The 19,218-nt window shown below is 36.5% G+C and overlaps 1 protein-coding gene across 1 annotated transcript in view; it reads right to left on the bottom strand.

Annotated features, from left to right (window-relative positions):
- Positions 1-19,218, bottom strand: part of LOC138332547 (sacsin-like) — a 50,301-nt gene that overhangs the window by 26,905 nt on the left and 4,178 nt on the right. Inside the window, exon 4 of the mRNA XM_069280552.1 lies at positions 12,291-12,438. Within this exon, the coding sequence (XP_069136653.1) occupies positions 12,291-12,438 (148 nt within the window). The remainder of the gene's footprint in view (positions 1-12,290; positions 12,439-19,218) is intronic.

Raw genomic sequence — 19,218 nt, 5'->3', positions numbered from 1 at the left:
GATATCCCATTTAGGTATTTTAAGAATTTTAAAAATCACCTACATCTGAGTGTGGTCCCCCCTCCCAATTATTACTGTAATATTAAAGTAACATGTTATAAAAGAGGTGATATTGTTGTAAAATATGTGAATTTTGAACTTAGACATATAATATTTGCATGTATATATATATACATATGTGCACAGTAACTCAGTCAAATAGAATGAAAACAAAAGTACATGCTTTCGTGGAGCTGTTGATCCATAAAAATGGTGTTGTTTACCATGAAAAGTGGGCCATGCATTTAATTATTAATATTATGATATCCCATTTAGGTATTTTAAGAATTTTAAAAAAAATCACCTACATCTGAGTGTGGTTCCCCCCCCCCCCCCCAATTATTACTGTAATATTAAAGTAACATGTTATAAAAGAGGTGATATTGTTGTAAAATATGTGAATTTTGAACTTAGACATATAATATATGTATACATATGTGTACAGTAACTCAGTCAAATAGAATGAAAACAAAAGCATTGAACTTTTTGCAGGCTTTTTTTCAATGCCAAGGATATTAATTATCATCTGTATATAAATACAAAAGTGCTTACTTTATATATTTATATGTTGTATTGACTGATATCCTCTAATATAACTAGCAAATGGTATTATTTACATCCATGGGTGCTTTAAAATAAATGATTTTTATCCAGATATATTACAAAAAGGGAGGTAACTCTTATTGAAACATAAAGTATCCGGAAATGTTGAACGTCACTTTTTCAAATTAGACTTAAAACAACATAATATGATAAATATCATGGAAAATATTGCAGCGCTATTATAATTTTATGCGCTTACAATTAGCTGCTTTTGGCTGCAATCCTCGACTTTCTCATTCCCCACCAGTTCTTTAATCTGTTGTAAACACGACTCATATATCAGATCCGGTCCAACTAAAGTCCTTTATTCAAGGTCTACTAGGCGCTTGTACATGGTATAACAACATGGGTATATCAATAAACCGTTTCACTGATCTTGATCATGAGGTCATACTAAATAACCACTAGGCTTATTAGGATAGCTATAATTAGCAAAAAAGTTGAAATGTCTAGTAAAAATATTAACTATTATCAATTATTAATTACTAATTTTAAAACTTATGATAAGCACATTATCAAAGCACTCATTACTGTCCATGGAATGAAGTCTTTCATATTCATATTTTGTAATATACTTATAGTACTAAATTGCATATCAATTAATGCACACTTGTTGTTATTTCTCATGTAAGCACAATTCATCACAAAAATGTCCTGAGATAACTAAGTGAAGTTATCATATTGCTTGTTTGGTATAGCTCAAACTATTTGTTCATTTTGAAACAAAATTAACTATTAAAGTTCACACCGGTTCAATTTAAAAATAATTGTAACAAATTAACTCGCGAATAATATTTACAAAGCCAAGACTAGTCTTCGAAGCGACTGGGAATACGGACCACTCTTCCACTTCGGGTTACCAGGGGTACAGGTGGTGATGTAACAGATGGACTTGGTGGTGCCGGTGTCTCCTCAGGTGGTTCCATCGGACCCACATGTGGTTTCCTTTCCGGTTTCGCCTTAGAATCACTGTGATGTTCATCTGACACTGTGTCAGGCACTTCTGGAGATAGAACTGACTGTTTTGGCTGGAAGTCAGCTCTTGTAGGTCTAATATGGCGTCTATTACGTCTGTATTGACGACCATTTGTAGCCTTCACAAGGTAAGACCTTGGATGAGAATGTCTTTGTTCAATTTTTCCAGCGATCCACTTCTTCTCATTTTGAATGAGAACTGTATCTCCTTCGTGGAGAGGTTTCAACTCGCGTCCCGCATTTTTGTCATAATTGATTTTTGCTTTTACTTGCCTCGTTTTCATTCGAAGCTTGAGTTCCTCCTTGTTCGTTGATGTTTGCTCTAACAACTTTGTTGTAGTCGGTATGTCTGTTTTTAATCTCCGACACAGGAACATTTGTGCCGGTGACACACCCAATCCATCAATGGGAGTGTTTCGGTAGTCAAGCAATGCACGAAATGGATCCTCTGCTTTACGAATCAAGTTTTTAACAGTTTGGACGGTCCTTTCGGCTTGACCGTTGGACTGCGGATATCGCGGACTCGACGTAACATGTTCAAATCCGTACTCACTGCTAAACCGTTTGAACTCCTCTGATGCAAACTGAGGCCCATTGTCCGTTTTCACAATGTCTGGTACTCCGTATCGAGACATTTGACCTTTTAGGTAGGAAATGGTGTTTCTACTACTCAGATTGTCTAGCTTGGAGAGTTCTGGCCACTTTGAGTAATTGTCGACGGAAACAAGATAGTGGTTTCCCTTGTATTCGAATAGATCGGCTGATATCGCGGACCATGGTCTGTTTGGTAGCTCGGTCTCTACCAATGGCTCTTTCGGATTCCCTTGAGGGGTTTCCGCACACACAGAACACCTCTGGACAGTGTTCTCAATATCCGTCGCCATACCTGGCCAGTACAGAATGTCTCTCGCTAAGGATTTGGACTTGACTATTCCTAGATGAGATTTGTGAATAATTTTCAGCATTTCTGGACGCATGGATTTTGGAATGATGAGTTTGTGGTTCTTGTACAACAAACCATCCACACACGATATTTCATCTCTGAAATTCCAGTAGGATAGAATCTCCGTTACTACCTCAACTTTGGTTTCTGGCCAACCTTCTAACACAACATCCTGAAGTGTCTGTAACTCTCTGTCCTTTGCTGTCTCCTCTTGTAGTTTACGGTACATTACTGGAGATACAGGTAGATACGAGGTTAGCAAAGAGTTTATCGTCAAATCTGGAATGATATTATCTGAGCTTTCAGGTAAAAATGCTCTGCTAAGAGTGTCCGCAATGAACATCTCCTTACCAGGTTTGTATACAACGTTCAAGTCGTACTTCTGCAATGTTAGCAAATATTCGTTGCAGTCTAGGTGGCGCTGTCATCAACGGTTTACGGAATATCGACTGAAGCGGTTTATGGTCACTCTCTACGGTAACCTGGCGTCCGTATATGAATTGATGAAATCTCTGACATCCAAAGGCTATGGCTAAGGCCTCCTTCTCAATTTGAGCGTAATTCTGTTGTGCAGGGGTTAAGGCCCTTGATGAATAAGCAACAGGTTTTCCTTCCTGTATAATTGCTGCTCCTAAAGCCCTTTGCGCTTGCGTCGACTGTTAACGTCAGTTCCTTTTCAGGGTTGTAATAGCACAGAACTGGTGCTTGCGTTACTAGCTGTTTGAGTCGCTTGAAGCTATTTTCTTGAGCGTGTCCCAATACCACTCTGTGGTTTTCTGCAAAAGTTCTCTCAGTGGTGCACTAACCTCTGATAAGTTGGGCACAAACTTACCCAGGTATTGTACGAATCCTAGAAAAGTTTGTAGTTCTTTCTTGCATGTTGGTGCTGTCATTTCAATCACTGCACGGACTTTAGACTCGTCAGGCTTAGCACCTTGGTCACTGAGCACATGACCTACATATGTCAGTTTACTTTTCCTAAACTCACACTTGTCAGGACTCAATCGGAGGTTATATTCCTTCACACGGTCCAGGACTCTCTGTAGTCTAGCGTCATGTTTCTCGAGGTTGGTTCCCCAAATAAGGATATCATCAACTATTGCCTCACATCCCTCGAGACCTGCGATCATTTCTGTGATAGCGCGTTGATACACTTCCGGTGCACTCTTAATACCGAAGGGAAGTCTCGTGAAGCTGTATCGGCCAAATGGTGAGTTAAATGTACACAGTTTTGTACTTTCACTGTCTAGGCGTAATTGCCAAAACCCTGACGTCGCGTCAAGTTTTGTAAAGACTTTTGCGTTGGGTATCTCTGCGAGTACGTCCTCGATCGTTTTCATGGGGTAATGTTCCCGCTGAATCGCGACATTCAAGTCCCTAGGATCAATACATAAGCGTACTTTCCCGTTTGACTTAGCTACGGAAACCATAGAGTTCACCCATGGAGTCGGTTCGTTTTGCTTTACCACTATGCCTTCAGCCTCCATTCTGTCTAGTTCCGCTTTCACCTTTGCCTTTAAGGCTAACGGTATCTTCCTTGGAGGATGTATAACTGGTTTTACACCAGGGTCCGTCTTGATAGTATGTACTCCTGGCATACATCCGATACCTTTGAAAAGAGATCCATAGTCCTTGACTATGTCGTCCGGAATGTTCTTGTGGGTTTGTTCTATGCGATACATTCTAGCCACCAAACCCATGTCCTCACAGGCCTTTGCTCCGAGAATTGGCTTTATGTTCGTACTGTCCACAACCTGGAAAACTGTGTTGTACTGGGTACCTTTGTACTTACAATCAAGAGTTACTACCCCTTTTGGTATCATCTTGTGTCCTGAGTAGGAACGTAACGGAACACTGGTAGACTTGAGGTCGGACAACTTGTTCAAATCTTTCACGTTCTGATAACTTAGGACATTGCAGGCTGCCCCAGTATCTAATTGAAAGTTTATTTCACAATCCTCCACGTTTATCGTCTGAGTCCATTCGGTGACTTCTGTGTGGTCGCGCTTGATCGAGCCTACATATAATTCATCTTCTGAACTGTCTTCTGACTTCTGAACATTAATCATGTTGATTTTTTTCTTCTTTGATCTACATTTTTTCGCAAAGTGATCCTTTAATTTGCATTTTTTGCAGGTTTGGCCAATGGCTGGACAGACTTTGTGTTTCTTGCTATATCCACATCTACCACATTCATCATCATTGTCAGTGATAGTTTTTTTCGGCTTCACGCTCACAGCAGATTTCTTCTTAAATTTAGATTTCGCAACCATGTTTACTTCTTCAAAATTAATCTTGGACATATCTCTGGCTTGAGCATGACTGAGTTCATAATTTCTAGCTGTGTCAAGTGCCTTGGCTAGGGTCAAATCTGATCCAATATTTATCATTTTTTCACGTACCTTGGGATTTTTAACTCCAAAGACAATGCGGTCCCTAACCATCTCGTCGCTGTTGTCATAGTTACAATCTTTCACGAGTACCTGAAGTTCAGTAACAAATTGTTCAAATGTTTCGCCTTCACTTTGTTGTTTACTATGAAATCGATAGCGATTGTAGATTACGTTGGATCTTGGTTTCACATAGGACTCGAAACGGTCGTAGTAAGTTTTCAGGAGCTTACCTTCATCTGCGGTCAACGTCCATGTTGAGTAAATGTTTCTGCCCTTTTCACCAATCCAAAGCATGAAATAAGAACATTTCTCTACTTCATCTTTCTTTTTTTGAGCGGTCCTGAGAACATAAACTCCACGTGTTGTTTAAAACTTTTCCACGCGGTCACTAGATCGGTTTTACCCCAATCCATCGGAGGTGTATGTCCGGCTAAAATATCCATCGTGACTTCTCGTCGTGTTTAAGGACTATTCACATAGGATTTATAGCTCGATGGCTGCCGATTGCTGCAGAGTTCGTCAAAATTCTGACACCATGTTGTAAACACGACTCATATATCAGATCCGGTCCAACTAAAGTCCTTTATTCAAGGTCTACTAGGCGCTTGTACATGGTATAACAACATGGGTATATCAATAAACCGTTTCACTGATCTTGATCATGAGGTCATACTAAATAACCACTAGGCTTATTAGGATAGCTATAATTAGCAAATACATAAATGCATAAAATCAAACATTTTGAATAAGATTTATTATATTACTATACGCAGTTACAGCGGTATATATTTTTCCGGAATGCTTGGGTCATTTCCAGTAGAGTATTCAAATATTAGAATCTATTCTAATGAGGAAAAACGGTATAAAGCTAGTATATTAATAATCCGAAATAAAAGGCCAAAATAAATTCAAAGTAAAATCAAAATCATTTCTATGGAATATATATTCAGCCACTATAGGGCCTTCTTCAGTCCGAAATAACACTAACACAACGTGTTCGTCTACATGTTTGTTTACATCTATTGTGTGCAGGTACGAAATGTCTCGGCCCGTTTGATGTATACGGCGGGTTATTTCGAATCTATGTTATTTCTTTTCTCTCTCCTAGCGATGTCTGGAATGTAACGGATACCCATAATGATATTATGAAAGTTTAAACAATGGTTTTAGTTACAATCGGATATAATGAATGCAAATATTACCTAAAAGTATGTTCACGTTTTAGGCCTATCTTCACGAGTGCATTACATGAGCTTGACGTACTGTCAGTGTGTAACGTAACAGTTAAGCTTAAATTGATACTCCTGTGTTATATAGATGTTAATTATACTTTAAGAGGGTATTTTTTGTATATTTTTACAATGCATTGTTGGCGGGGCGTCGGGCTCTGTTATATATATAGCTAAATGTACCTGGGTAATATTGCAAAACATCTTTCTACTTTTTGTCTAGAAACATGTTATGTTTTTTTTCTCTCTCTGTGTTTTTTATTTTTTGTTTTACTCCTACTTTTGAAGTTCTGTTTACTGCTAAACACTATATTCTTTCTTTTTTCTCTCTCACCTCTCCTGACTACTCTTTCTGCTTATTATTTTCTTGGCTATGGAACTTTGGTCTGACAGGGCGAATTATTCAAATGGATAATACATAATAAATATAGATATCATGGAAGATATAAGAATTTTATCAGCTAATTGCCAGGGGCTAGGCGATAAAAACAAAAGAAAAGCTGTATTTTTATTCCTAAGAAAAAAAGAAGTTTAACATCTATTGTATTCAAGGCACACATTTCACACCAGAAATAGAAAATCTTGTCAGAGCAGAATGGGGATACACATGTCACTTTAGTTCTTTTAAGCCAAACTCGAGAGGGGTAGCAATCTTATTCAATAATAATTTTGAATTTAAAGTTGTCAAGGAAAGTAAGGATACTGAAGGGAATTTCATAGCTCTAGACTTATCTATTAGTGGGAAAAGAATAACTTTAATTAGTGTATGGGCCGAATACAGACACGCCTGATTTTTACAACAAAATTTTAAATGTTGTTTTCAATTTTGATAGTGAGTTTCATATTATTTGTGGAGACTATAATCTAGTCTTAGACCCAGACCTAGACTATGATCAAAGTTATAAACAGACAAACAACCCAAAAGCTAGAGATAAAATTATTGAGATTATTGAAGAACTAGGATTAATTGATATATACCGACAACATCATCCAGACACTAGAAGATACACATGGAGAAGATCTAACCCCTTAAAACAAGCACGTATTGACTTTCTTTTTAGTATCAGGAAACATGATAGGCAAAATACAGAGCTCTAATATAGATACTGGATACCGTACAGATCATTCATCACCAAATATATCAGTTAGATTTAATGATTTTAAAAAGGGTAAAGGTTTATGGAAGTTTAATAATTTGCTCTTGCATGATAGAGAATACTTATATTAAACACAATAAATAAGCTTATTTCAGAAGTAAAAATACAATATGCTATTCCAGCATATAACATTGATTCTCTTGAGAACATTTCTGATAGGGATATTCAGTTTCGAATTAATGAACAACTTTTTTAGAAACCCTCCTACTTGAAATTAGAGGGAAAACAATATCTTTTTCATCTTTCAAGAAAAAACAACAAAATATTGAAGAAGATACTCTTATAGAGTCTATTAGATATTTAGAGGCTAGAGAGGACAATCATGATTTTGAAAAATTAGATGAAAAAAAGAAAGAGTTAGAAAAAATAAGACAACATAAACTGAAGGGTAATATCATACGTTCCAAAGCCAAATGGATTGAAGAAGGTGAAAAACCTACCAAGTATTTTTTAAGCCTAGAAAATCGGAACTATACTTCAAAAATAATTCCAGTTATAGAGAAAGATAATGGAGAAATCATTTCAAAACAAGAAGACATTTCAGATGAAGTAAGATTAATTTATGAGAATTTATATGCCAGTAACAGTAATGAAATTGAAGATATTGATCTTGATACTTTTTTAAATAATGATAATGATGTTCCAAAACTAAATCAGACAGAATCTATGTTGTTAGAGGGAATTATTCCTATTGAGGAAGCTGCTAATACTTTAAAGAAAATGAAGAATGACAAAAGTCCTGGTTCCGATGGCTTCACTGCAGAATTTTTTAAATGTTTTTGGGAAAAATTAGGACACTTCATTGTTAGGTCTATTAATTATGGTTTTATAAAAGGGGAATTATCTATAACTCAAAGGCAGGGAATTGTAACATGTATACCAAAGGGGGATAAACCATCTCATTGCTTAATATTGTGTATAAAATTGCATCTGGCTCAATTGCATGTAGGTTGAAATTTTTTCTAAACAAATTGAAAAGTAGAGATCATACAGGTTTTATTGCAGGTAGGTATATAGGTGAAAATACTAGATTGATCTATGACATTATGGAATTTGAAGAAGATATTAATATACCTGGTATGCAGATTTTGAAAAGGCTTTTGATTCTGTTAGTTGGAAATTTATTAACAGGGTTCTCTCTTTTTTTAATTTTGGTCCCGATATTTGTAAATGGATAAAAGTTTTGCACTCTTATACACTTTCTTATATAAATCAAGGTGGAAATCTTTCAAACTTCTTTGAAGTCAAAAGAAGCTGTCGCCAGGGTGACCCTATTGCTCCCTATATATTTATTTTATGTGTTGAAATAAGAATATCAAAAGTATAGATATAGAGAGTATTCCAATAGTTCTTTCCCAATATGCGGATGATACTTCCCTTATTTTAGACGGTCGGAAAATATCTTTGAAGGAATCTGTGAACGAGCTTAATAACTTTGCAAAAATATCTGGTCTGAAAATAAACAAAAGTAAAACACAAGTTGTGTGGATTGGTAGTAAAAAATATAGTGATGATATATATTTCCCAGAATGGAATTTGCAATGGGGTATAACAAAATTTACAGTTTTAGGTATAAACTTCAGTGTTGATTTACATAGAATCCCCAGACTAAACTATGATGAAAAATTAGTTAAACTTAAATCTTTGATAAATACCTGGAAGAGAAGAAATCTTACACCTGTTGGCAAAATACATATTATCAAGTCTCTTCTGATATCTCAATTTAATCACATATTCATAGCATTGCCAAATCCGGATAGCCTATTTTTAAAAAAAATGAATACAGAACTCTATAACTTTTTATGAAATGGTAAATCTGAGAAGATAAAAAGAGATATAACTATTAAAAGTTTTCATGAGGGTGCACCATGGACTTAAAATGATTCATTTAGAATCCTTTATTGACTCCCTGAAACTAACATGGATACGTAGGTTGTACACAACAGAGGGAAAATGGAGCTTGTACTTTAAAAGGTTTGGTAATGAAAACATATTAGCGCATTGTGGTAGTGATTATATTTCAAAATGTCAACAAAACTGTAAAAACCTGTTTTGGAGAGATGTTTTCAAAAGTTGGTGTAAACTTACTTTAAAGTCTGAAAATATTAAAAAGAAAAATGATAATGTTCTTAAAGTTCCTATTTGGCATAATAAATCAATAAAAATTAACAATAAAAGTTTTTTTTTATAAAGAATGGTTTCAGAAGGGTGTTGTAGTCCTGAATGATATGATAAAAAATAGTGAAAATGTTGTGTTTTACAGTCTATATGAGTTTAATCAGAAATTTAATATGCATACAGATTTTCTTACATATCAAGGTGTAATCAATGCCATTAAAAAAACTCTCTCATAAGATGAAATTTCCAATAGGATTTTAAATTATCCATTCATCCCAAAAAACTTAAAAATATTTGTTAAGCATAAAAAAGGAGAAAGTGATTTTTATAAGGCACTTTGCCAGAATACTACTGTTGCTACAGGAAGAAAAAAATGGGATGATGTTTTTGGTTTTGACAATCAAAAATGGAGACAAAAATACATTATTCCTTTTATCAGTACCAGAAGCACAAAATTGCAGTGGCTTCAGTTTAGAATTAATCAGTAAATTTTAACCACAAATTCATATCTGTTTAAAACAGGCCTTGTTGACACTCCTTACTGTCATCAGTGTAAAACTGAAATTGAGACTATAGTTCATACATTATGGGACTGTGAAAATGCTCAGTTATTCCTATCAAATTTTGAATCCATATTACAGATGCTTTTAATTCCATTTTTGTTTAATAAGGAATCTTTCATTTTTGGACTCTCCAATTGTAAAAATTATACAGATAATGTTGTCATTTTAATACTAAAGCAATATATATTTATAGTGCTAGATGTCTCCAAATTGGTTTATCAATGAATGCGTTTAAAAATCTTTTGAAGGATATGTACAGGACTGAAAAATACATTGCAACCAGCAAGGGTGAAACACATATTATGAAATTTGTCAATGAGTGGAGAAAATGGGAAAGTTTTTTAGAATTATGTCACTTTTCAAACATTTTCTCTTAATATACTTTAATTTCTTTTTTGCATGATCTTGGTGTGGTATCTAATCTTTTTACAAATGATTTTATAAATCTCATTGAGAATAATGAGCCTTGTCAGTCCATTGCCACTTCTTCCTTCTCTCAGTTCATTCTACTATTCTTCTTTTTTACTTAATCTCTTCTTTTGCTTTTCTAAAAGGGTGCAACTTGCAAATTTCTGTCATTAATCGTTCAATTAAAACTCAAGAAAATACTATCATATTGGATAGGGAATACCTGGTACTGTAAACCACTTTGTCTACATGGCAAATATTTTTTTTTCCTTTTCAGATTTGATATAATCCAGTCGAGTATTATATATATGTGAAAACACATAATAACTAATTAATATATATAATGCATATATACATATCTACAGAGAGAGTAAACTTTGTTTTTTCAATGAACACCTTGAGAGTGCATTATATCTAGCAGCCCTTGTAAATAACTTGGTTTACAGTATTAGAGAAGTTCAAAGTTTATAAATGAATATTACGATTTAAATAATGAATATTGAATATCATATGTAAATGCTTTTTGTACCCATGTAAAATCTCTTCAAAAATAAAAAAAAATACAAAAAAAAGGGTAGGTTACGCAATAAGAGTAACAGTTGAATAATTGCGAGAAAAAAATCAAAGTCTGCTACGAGGCTGAAGGCACTGATCTTACTCGTCAACATCCTGCGATAAATACCACAAAACTCGTTTGGTGAAACGTAAGAGATTGGAGAACCAAGGTATACTCCACTGAAGACAAAGGCACTGTAAACGAGGGCGCTCCAGAAGATCTGACCAAAGTAAGCCAAAACATGGACAATAGGCGACCTGTAACCTCGAAAAATACTTGGAGATATGACCGAATCTTTACAAAAATACAGGAAAATAATGTAATCAAGGGAATAGGGATCAAATTAGTATTAACTTCCATTCTGACATGCCAATCACAGAAAATACTAATTCAGGAGCTTAACACAGTAGAAGAGGAAGATCTTAGTAAAGCTATACGCAACCCCTCCAGACCAATTCTCCTCATTGAGTTTCATATTTGCACGTTTAGTCTACATGGGTGATGATGAAATCATCTTGACTTTTTGGTGTGTGTGGGGGAGGGGGAATGTTGTTGATGAAATCATCTTGACAGACTAGACGACAGGAACATACGATAAGCTTAGAGCACAGGTGTTCGTTTCTAATATAAGTATAATAGGGTCAAGGTCTATAACTCGGCCGGCCATATAACACTACCCAATTTCAGAAAAAGTATGATTATTAACCAACCGTATAGGATATGACAATTGGAATACTCTCAATCGACAGCCAGATAATTTATCTTTAATTTGGTATATGATACAATATATAGCATGCCGTATAGATGTCACTAGGTATCCAGAAACATCGGAAAACAGCCAGATTTCAACTGGTCGGACACTGTGGTGTCCTCTGATAAACACGCCAGGGCTCTAATGGGTAGCTCAAAAACCACTGCATGTCAACATTTCAGCTTCATAGGAATTAAAGTTTGGTGGATGAATCCATGGGATAATCTATTTTAGACCTTGTGTGTCGAAGAGACTGAATATACTCGAAGAAGCTATTGTAATTGGCAAGGTATGCTATATTCTGATGGTAAATCTTTGAGTACTGTCTTTTATTTTGGGTTGTAATTTTGTAGAACAGAAAAAATTCACATACCGACCAGGAATTTAATTGGATCTGCAGTGCATGATATACCAAAGGCAGTGAAGATACGGCGTTCCTTATATGCCTGTGTAAGTGTGTACCATACGATCCTAAAATCACTGTTCAGGCCATGCACAATGCAAGCCTTTATGCTATAAAGGTATCTCAATCATTAATGTCATATATGTTATTACCTGTGATATGGAAAACAGATTTGAAGCCAAGTCCGAATCGTCCAACTTTTAAGGGATCAAGTTCCTTTACGCTACTGTACAACATCTTTATACCTCTCCAATCTTCCTCTGAAAACACAGCATTGTTGTGGAAAAATAAAGCTGGTCCCTGAAAGTAATGAAATTTATTATCTTCAATGTATGTAATATCTCACTCAATGTCAGGGGATGGTCTATAATGTCTAACTCAAAGTCAGGGGATGGCCTATAATGTCAGACTCAATGTCAGGGGATGGTCTATAATTTCTGACTCAATGTCAGGGGATGGTTGGTCTATAATGTCTCACTCAATGTCAGGGAATGGCCTTTAATGTCAGACTCAATGTCAGGGGATGGTATATGTCTGACTCAATGTCAAGGGATGGTCTATAATGTCTTACTCAATGTCAGGGGATGGTCTATAATGTCTGGCTCAATGTCAGGGGATGGATGGTCGATAATGTCTGACTCAATGTCAGGGGATGGATGGTCGATAATGTCTGACTCAATGTCAGGGGATAGATAATCGATAATGTCAGACTCAATGTCAGGGAATGAGGGAATGGTTTATAATGTCTGACTCAATGTCAGTAGATGGTCTATCGTGTAAGACTCAGTGTCAGGGGATTGATGGTCTATAATGTCTCACTCAATGTCAGGGGATGACCTATAATGTCAGACTCAATGTCAGAGGATGGTCTATAATGTCTGACTCAATGTCAGGATATGGATGGCCTATAATGTCAGACTCAATGTCAGTGGATGGTTTATAATGTCTGAATCAATGTCAGGGGATGGTTTATAATGTCTGACTCAATGTCAGGGGATGGATGGTCGATAATGTCTGACTCAATGTCAGGGAATGGATGGTCGACAATGTCTCACTCAATGTCAGGGGATGGTTTATAATGTCTGAATCAATGTCAGTAGATGGTATATCATGTAAGACTCAGTGTCAGGGGATGTATTGTCTATAATGTCTCACTCAATGACAGGGGATGGCCTATAATGTCAGACTCAATGTCAGGGGATGGTATATTATGTCTGACTCAATGTCAGGGGATGGTTTATGTCTGTCTGACTCAATGTCAGAGGATGATCTATAATGTCTGACTCAATGTCAGGGGATGGATGGTCGATAATGTCTCACTCTATGTCAGGAGATGGTTTATAATGTCTGACTCAATGTCAGGGGATGGATGGTCGATAATGTCTCACTCAATGTCAGGGGATGGTTTATAATGTCTGAATCAATGTCAGTAGATGGTATATCATGTAAGACTCAGTGTCAGGGGATGTATTGTCTATAATGTCTCACTCAATGACAGGGGATGACCTATAATGTCTGACTCAATGTCAGGGGATGGTATATTATGTCTGACTCAATGTCAGGGGATGGTTTATGTCTGTCTGACTCAATGTCAGAGGATGGTCTATCATGTCTGACTCAATGTCAGAGGATGGTTTATAATGTCTGAATCAATGTCAGGGGATGGTTTATAATGTCTGACTCAATGTCAGGGGATGGATGGTCGATAATGTCTCACTCAATGTCAGGAGATGGTTTATAATGTCTGACTCAATGTCAGGGGATGGATGGTCGATAATGTCTCACTCAATGTCAGGGGATGGTTTATAATGTCTGAATCAATGTCAGTAGATGGTATATCATGTAAGACTCAGTGTCAGGGGATGTACTGTCTATAATGTCTCACTCAATGACAGGGGATGACCTATAATGTCTGACTCAATGTCAGGGGATGGTATATTATGTCTGACTCAATGTCAGGGGATGGTTTATGTCTGTCTGACTCAATGTCAGAGGATGGTCTATCATGTCTGACTCAATGTCAGAGGATGGTTTATAATGTCTGAATCAATGTCAGGGTTTGGTTTATAATGTCTGAATCAATGTCAGTAGATGGTATATCATGTAAGACTCAGTGTCAGGGGATGTATTGTCTATAATGTCTCACTCAATGACAGGGGATGACCTATAATGTCAGACTCAATGTCAGGGGATGGTATATTATGTCTGACTCAATGTCAGGGGATGGTTTATGTCTGTCTGACTCAATGTCAGAGGATGGTCTATCATGTCTGACTCAATGTCAGAGGATGGTTTATAATGTCTGAATCAATGTCAGGGGATGGTATATAATGTCTGACTCAATGTCAGAGGATGGATTGTCGATAATGTCTGACTCAATGTCAGGGGGATGGTTTATAATGTCTGACTCAATGTCAGTAGATGGTCTATCATGAAAGACTCAGTGTCAGAGGATGGATGGTCTATAATGTCTCACTAAATGTCAGGGGATGGCCTATAATGTCAGACTCAATGTCAGGGAATGAGGGAATGGTTTATAATGTCTGACTCAATGTCAGTAGATGGTCTATCGTGTAAGACTCAGTGTCAGGGGATGTATTGTCTATAATGTCTCACTCAATGACAGGGGATGACCTATAATGTCAGACTCAATGTCAGGGGATGGTATATTATGTCTGACTCAATGTCAGGGGATGGTTTATGTCTATCTGACTCAATGTCAGAGGATGGTCTATCATGTCTGAATCAATGTCAGGGGATGGTTTATGATGTCAGACTCAATGTCAGGGGATGGTTTATGATGTCTGACTCAATGTCAGGGGATGGTTTATAATGTCTGAATCAATGTCAGAGGATGGTCTATAATGTCAGACTCAATGTCAGGGGATGGTTTATGATGTCTGACTCAAAGTCAGGAGATGGTTTGTCATGTAAGATTTGGTGTCAGGGGATGGATGGTCTATAATGTCTGAATCAATGTCAAGGGATGGCCTATAATGTCAGACTCAATGTCAGGGGATGGTATATAATGTCTGACTCAATGTCAGGGGATGGTTTATGATGTCTGACTCAATGTCACTAGATGGTCAATCATGTAAGACTCCGTGTCAGAGGATGGATTGTCTATAATGTCTCACTTAATGTCAAGGGATGACCTATAATGTCAGACTCAATGTCAGGGGATGGTATATAATGTCAGACTCAATATCAGGGGATGCTATATAATGTCAGACTCAATGTCAGGGGATGGTATATAATGTCTGACTCAATGTCAGTAGATGGTCTTTCGTGTAAGACTCAGTGTCAGAGGATGGATTGTCTATAATGTCTCACTCAATGTCAGGGGATGGCCTATAATGTCAGACTCAATGTCAGGGGATGGTTTATGATGTCTGACTCAATGTCAGGGGATGGTTTATAATGTCTCACTCAATGCCAGGGGATGGCCTGTAATGTCAGACTCAATGTCAGGGGATGGTATATAATGTCTCACTCAATGTCAGGGAATGGCCTATAATGTCAGACTCAATGTCAGGGGATTGTCTATAATGTCTGACTCAATGTCAGAGGATGGATTGTCGATAATGTCTGACTCAATGTCAGGGGATGGTATATAATGTCTGACTCAATGTCAGTAGATGGTCTATCGTGTAAGACTCAGTGTCAGAGGATGGATTGTCTATAATGTCTCACTCAATGTCAGGGGATGGCCTATAATGTCAGACTCAATGTCAGGGGATGGTTTATGATGTCTGACTCAATGTCAGGGGATGGTTTATAATGTCTCACTCAATGTCAGGGGATGGCCTATAATGTCAGACTCAATGTCAGGTGTGGTCTTTAATGTCTGACTTAATGTCAGGGGATGGACTATAATGACTGACTCAAGTTAAGTGAATGGACTATAATGTCTGGATCAATGTCAGGGGATGGTCAATAATGTATGACTTAATGTCAGGGGATATCTATGGTGGCTGATTACGGCCATCTCGTGTTGTTGTGTTGTCGCCTTGTCGTGTTGTCGCCTTGTCGAGTTGTCGCGGTCTCAAACTGCGACAACCCGAGATTTAACAGTTAAAATGTCGACTTGTCGCGTTTTCGAACCGCGACAAGTCGACAACACGACAAGACGACAAGTCGACAACACGACAAGTCGACATTTCAAACACGCTAATTAGCGCGTACAGAATATCGTGTTGTCGCGGTAAAATGTCGACTTGTCGTGTTGTCGAGTTGTCGTGTTGTCGACTTGTCGTGTTGTCGAGTTGTCGACTTGTCGCCTTCCTGTTACTCATGCGCAAATCATTTCAAATAGCCACTATCTTTGAATATAGAAAACTGAAGTCAGTGCTTGTACCATAGACCATATTGGTGGCATATTTCTGCCATCGAGTTACCGACTTACGACTTAATGATGTCGACATAATTAAGGCATTAAGTCGACATCATATCGGAAGATGTCGACATAAACAGAAGAATATGTCGACTTCCACATGAACCTGCCCACATAATGATTCCAAGATAATTATGTAGAAAGTCGGTAACTCGGCGATTAATCGTGTTTATGCTCGGGTGTGACACCGACTTGTCAGTTATTGATGTCGACATCTAAAGTAAAAGATGTCGACATCTGGTCATGAAAGTGGAATTCAAAGGCCATTCATAGGGCACTGTGTATATGCAGCAAGGCGCCATACAGCAGAGTTCGACGTTGATTTTGTTAATTCAGAAAAGTTTTTATATATTTGATTACAAAATTAAAAATTGTGATCCTGCATATCCCGGCCATGCAGCTGTAGCCTGCGTGTACGTACACATCGTAGCTGTTAGTCCGAGCTGGGGAAGTTAGAGTGCAAAAGGACTCTGCTTTGTACAACGAATTTCCATCCTCTTGGCCATAATCATTTATCAATATATATAACCGTGGGTTGAAAATTCGTTTAAAAGCTGTGTGTGTGCTTTGTGGATTAGCATTCGTACTAAGTCCATGTGGTACATACCGTACTATACTATATTACAATTATTTTTTCAAGATTTCATTTTTTTGAATCACGAAAAATACCAGTTACGTAATTTAAAAGCCAAAAAGGTCACAGTACAGATACGCAATACCCATTTGGAAACCAGCTTTACTTGTTAGCTTGCCCTGTCCATATATATACATAAATATTTACATCCCTCGATACACTTATATAAAGGCACAACGAATTTTTGTTACGGTCTTAATGGCCAGATTCAACTTTTGGGCTAAAAATTCTCCCGCGGGACGCGGTTTTAGCTCCAAACTCGGGATATATCTGCATCTATTTTTTGTAGTAAAAACGTAGTAAAAAATGTCACGTGCTTATACCTCATTCATGCCATTGGCCGGAATATACAATTGTATTATGGGTAACTAGTGATCACGTGATTGTGTGTTTACTTCCAAATATGGTGATAGTTTGCTTGCCATTTCTTCGGAGAAATTGATTTATTTGAAAATATTTAGACTCCAAAATGTTATTAATATTGCATGCATATCATTTTGACTTGCACATATGTATTATTTTACTATAAATAATGATCTGAAATGAGTTATAAAACTGTCATTTTCACGTTTTGTAAATAAATGATATAATGCGAATTGACCAATTCAATAGGTCTAACCGTCTAATCTAGGATCAGCGAAGATCGGCTACTCCCGGCTAAATTCGTAGAATTCTAAATTTATATTTATATATATTATTACCTGCTTTAGGTTTCAGAACATATACATGTACATATAACACAGAGAAAATAAGATGTTCTTCAAAAGGCCTAATTATGTATAAATAACAGGTCAGAGAAATCACTCTATTTGGAAGTAAACACACACTCATGTGACCACTAGTTACCCACTAATACAATTCCATATTTATTTCGGCCAATGGCATGAATGAGGTATAATCACGTGACTTGTTTTACTACGTTTGACTACAAAGAACGCGTGTTTTGTGCCATTATTGGGAAAATCCCCCGCGGATCGTGGTTTTCATTTCCACCATTTGAAACAGAAGGCTTAGAGTAGACTTTGATTGTGAAACATTGATAAATTGAAGATTACATGTTGTGCCATGGCAGATGTCAAAGTTCATGTATATATACTCGACAATTACTTGAAACATCATCTAATAAATTTGTGTTGAAATTATAATTGATGTTGACCAGGAAATGTACCAGTCTAAATTTTGGTTGAATAATGCATGGAAAGTGAATTATTCAAACACTCTGGATATCGAATTTTTAATCATTAATTTCTTTTGAACTCGGGACTTTTTGGGTGTGTAATTAGGGGAAAGTTGATAACTTTTTATAATATATGTACCCTAATTTTCTTTTGTTGATTTACGGACCCTGAAAATCGGATTTATCTCCCTTGATTAAAATGACAAACCATGTACCTTTGCTATGTTATAAAGTTTTTTTAATTTTTTTTTTTAAATTCAATAATGAATGCAGATCAAATATATTAATCAAATATGTGTATTAATTTAATTTGAAACATGTTTGTTTTGCTGAAAATTTGCAAAAAAAAAAAAATATCAATACAAAATATTCATGATTGTAATTTGTTGTTGTTTTTGTACTTGCTGTAAAATGAGAAAAACCGTGTTGTGGAGAAGAAGTTTGTTAAAATTTGAATTTTTTACAAATGGATGAGAGTTGAGAATGTCTAACTGTCACCTGAATTCCGATATGCACAGTTATGAATAATGTTTTGCTTTTAAACAAACAAATAAATATGTCTCCTATATAAACTACATTGTATGGTAAAGACCCTATCCCCTGGGGAAAATTCCGAGACCCCAGGGCCATGAAATTCACAATATTGGTAGAGGGCCTTGAGACCTGCCATGTAAGCACATAAGCCCGTGTTTCTTAGTATATGTGTACATATGTATTAGATTCCCAAAAAGCTAAGTGGGCTATGCGGAAGCTTAAAACTATTTGTTTGGAAATAATATGGAAAATAAACTATGATATGATAGTATTGCTAACAATTTCAAATGGTGGAAATGAAACCACGATCCGCGGAGGATTTTCCCCATAATTGTACAAAAC

This window comes from Argopecten irradians, chromosome 10, assembly GCF_041381155.1.
Source record: "Argopecten irradians isolate NY chromosome 10, Ai_NY, whole genome shotgun sequence".
In the NCBI taxonomy this organism is placed as follows: domain Eukaryota; kingdom Metazoa; phylum Mollusca; class Bivalvia; order Pectinida; family Pectinidae; genus Argopecten; species Argopecten irradians.
This window is presented reverse-complemented; position numbering and strand designations above follow the sequence as displayed.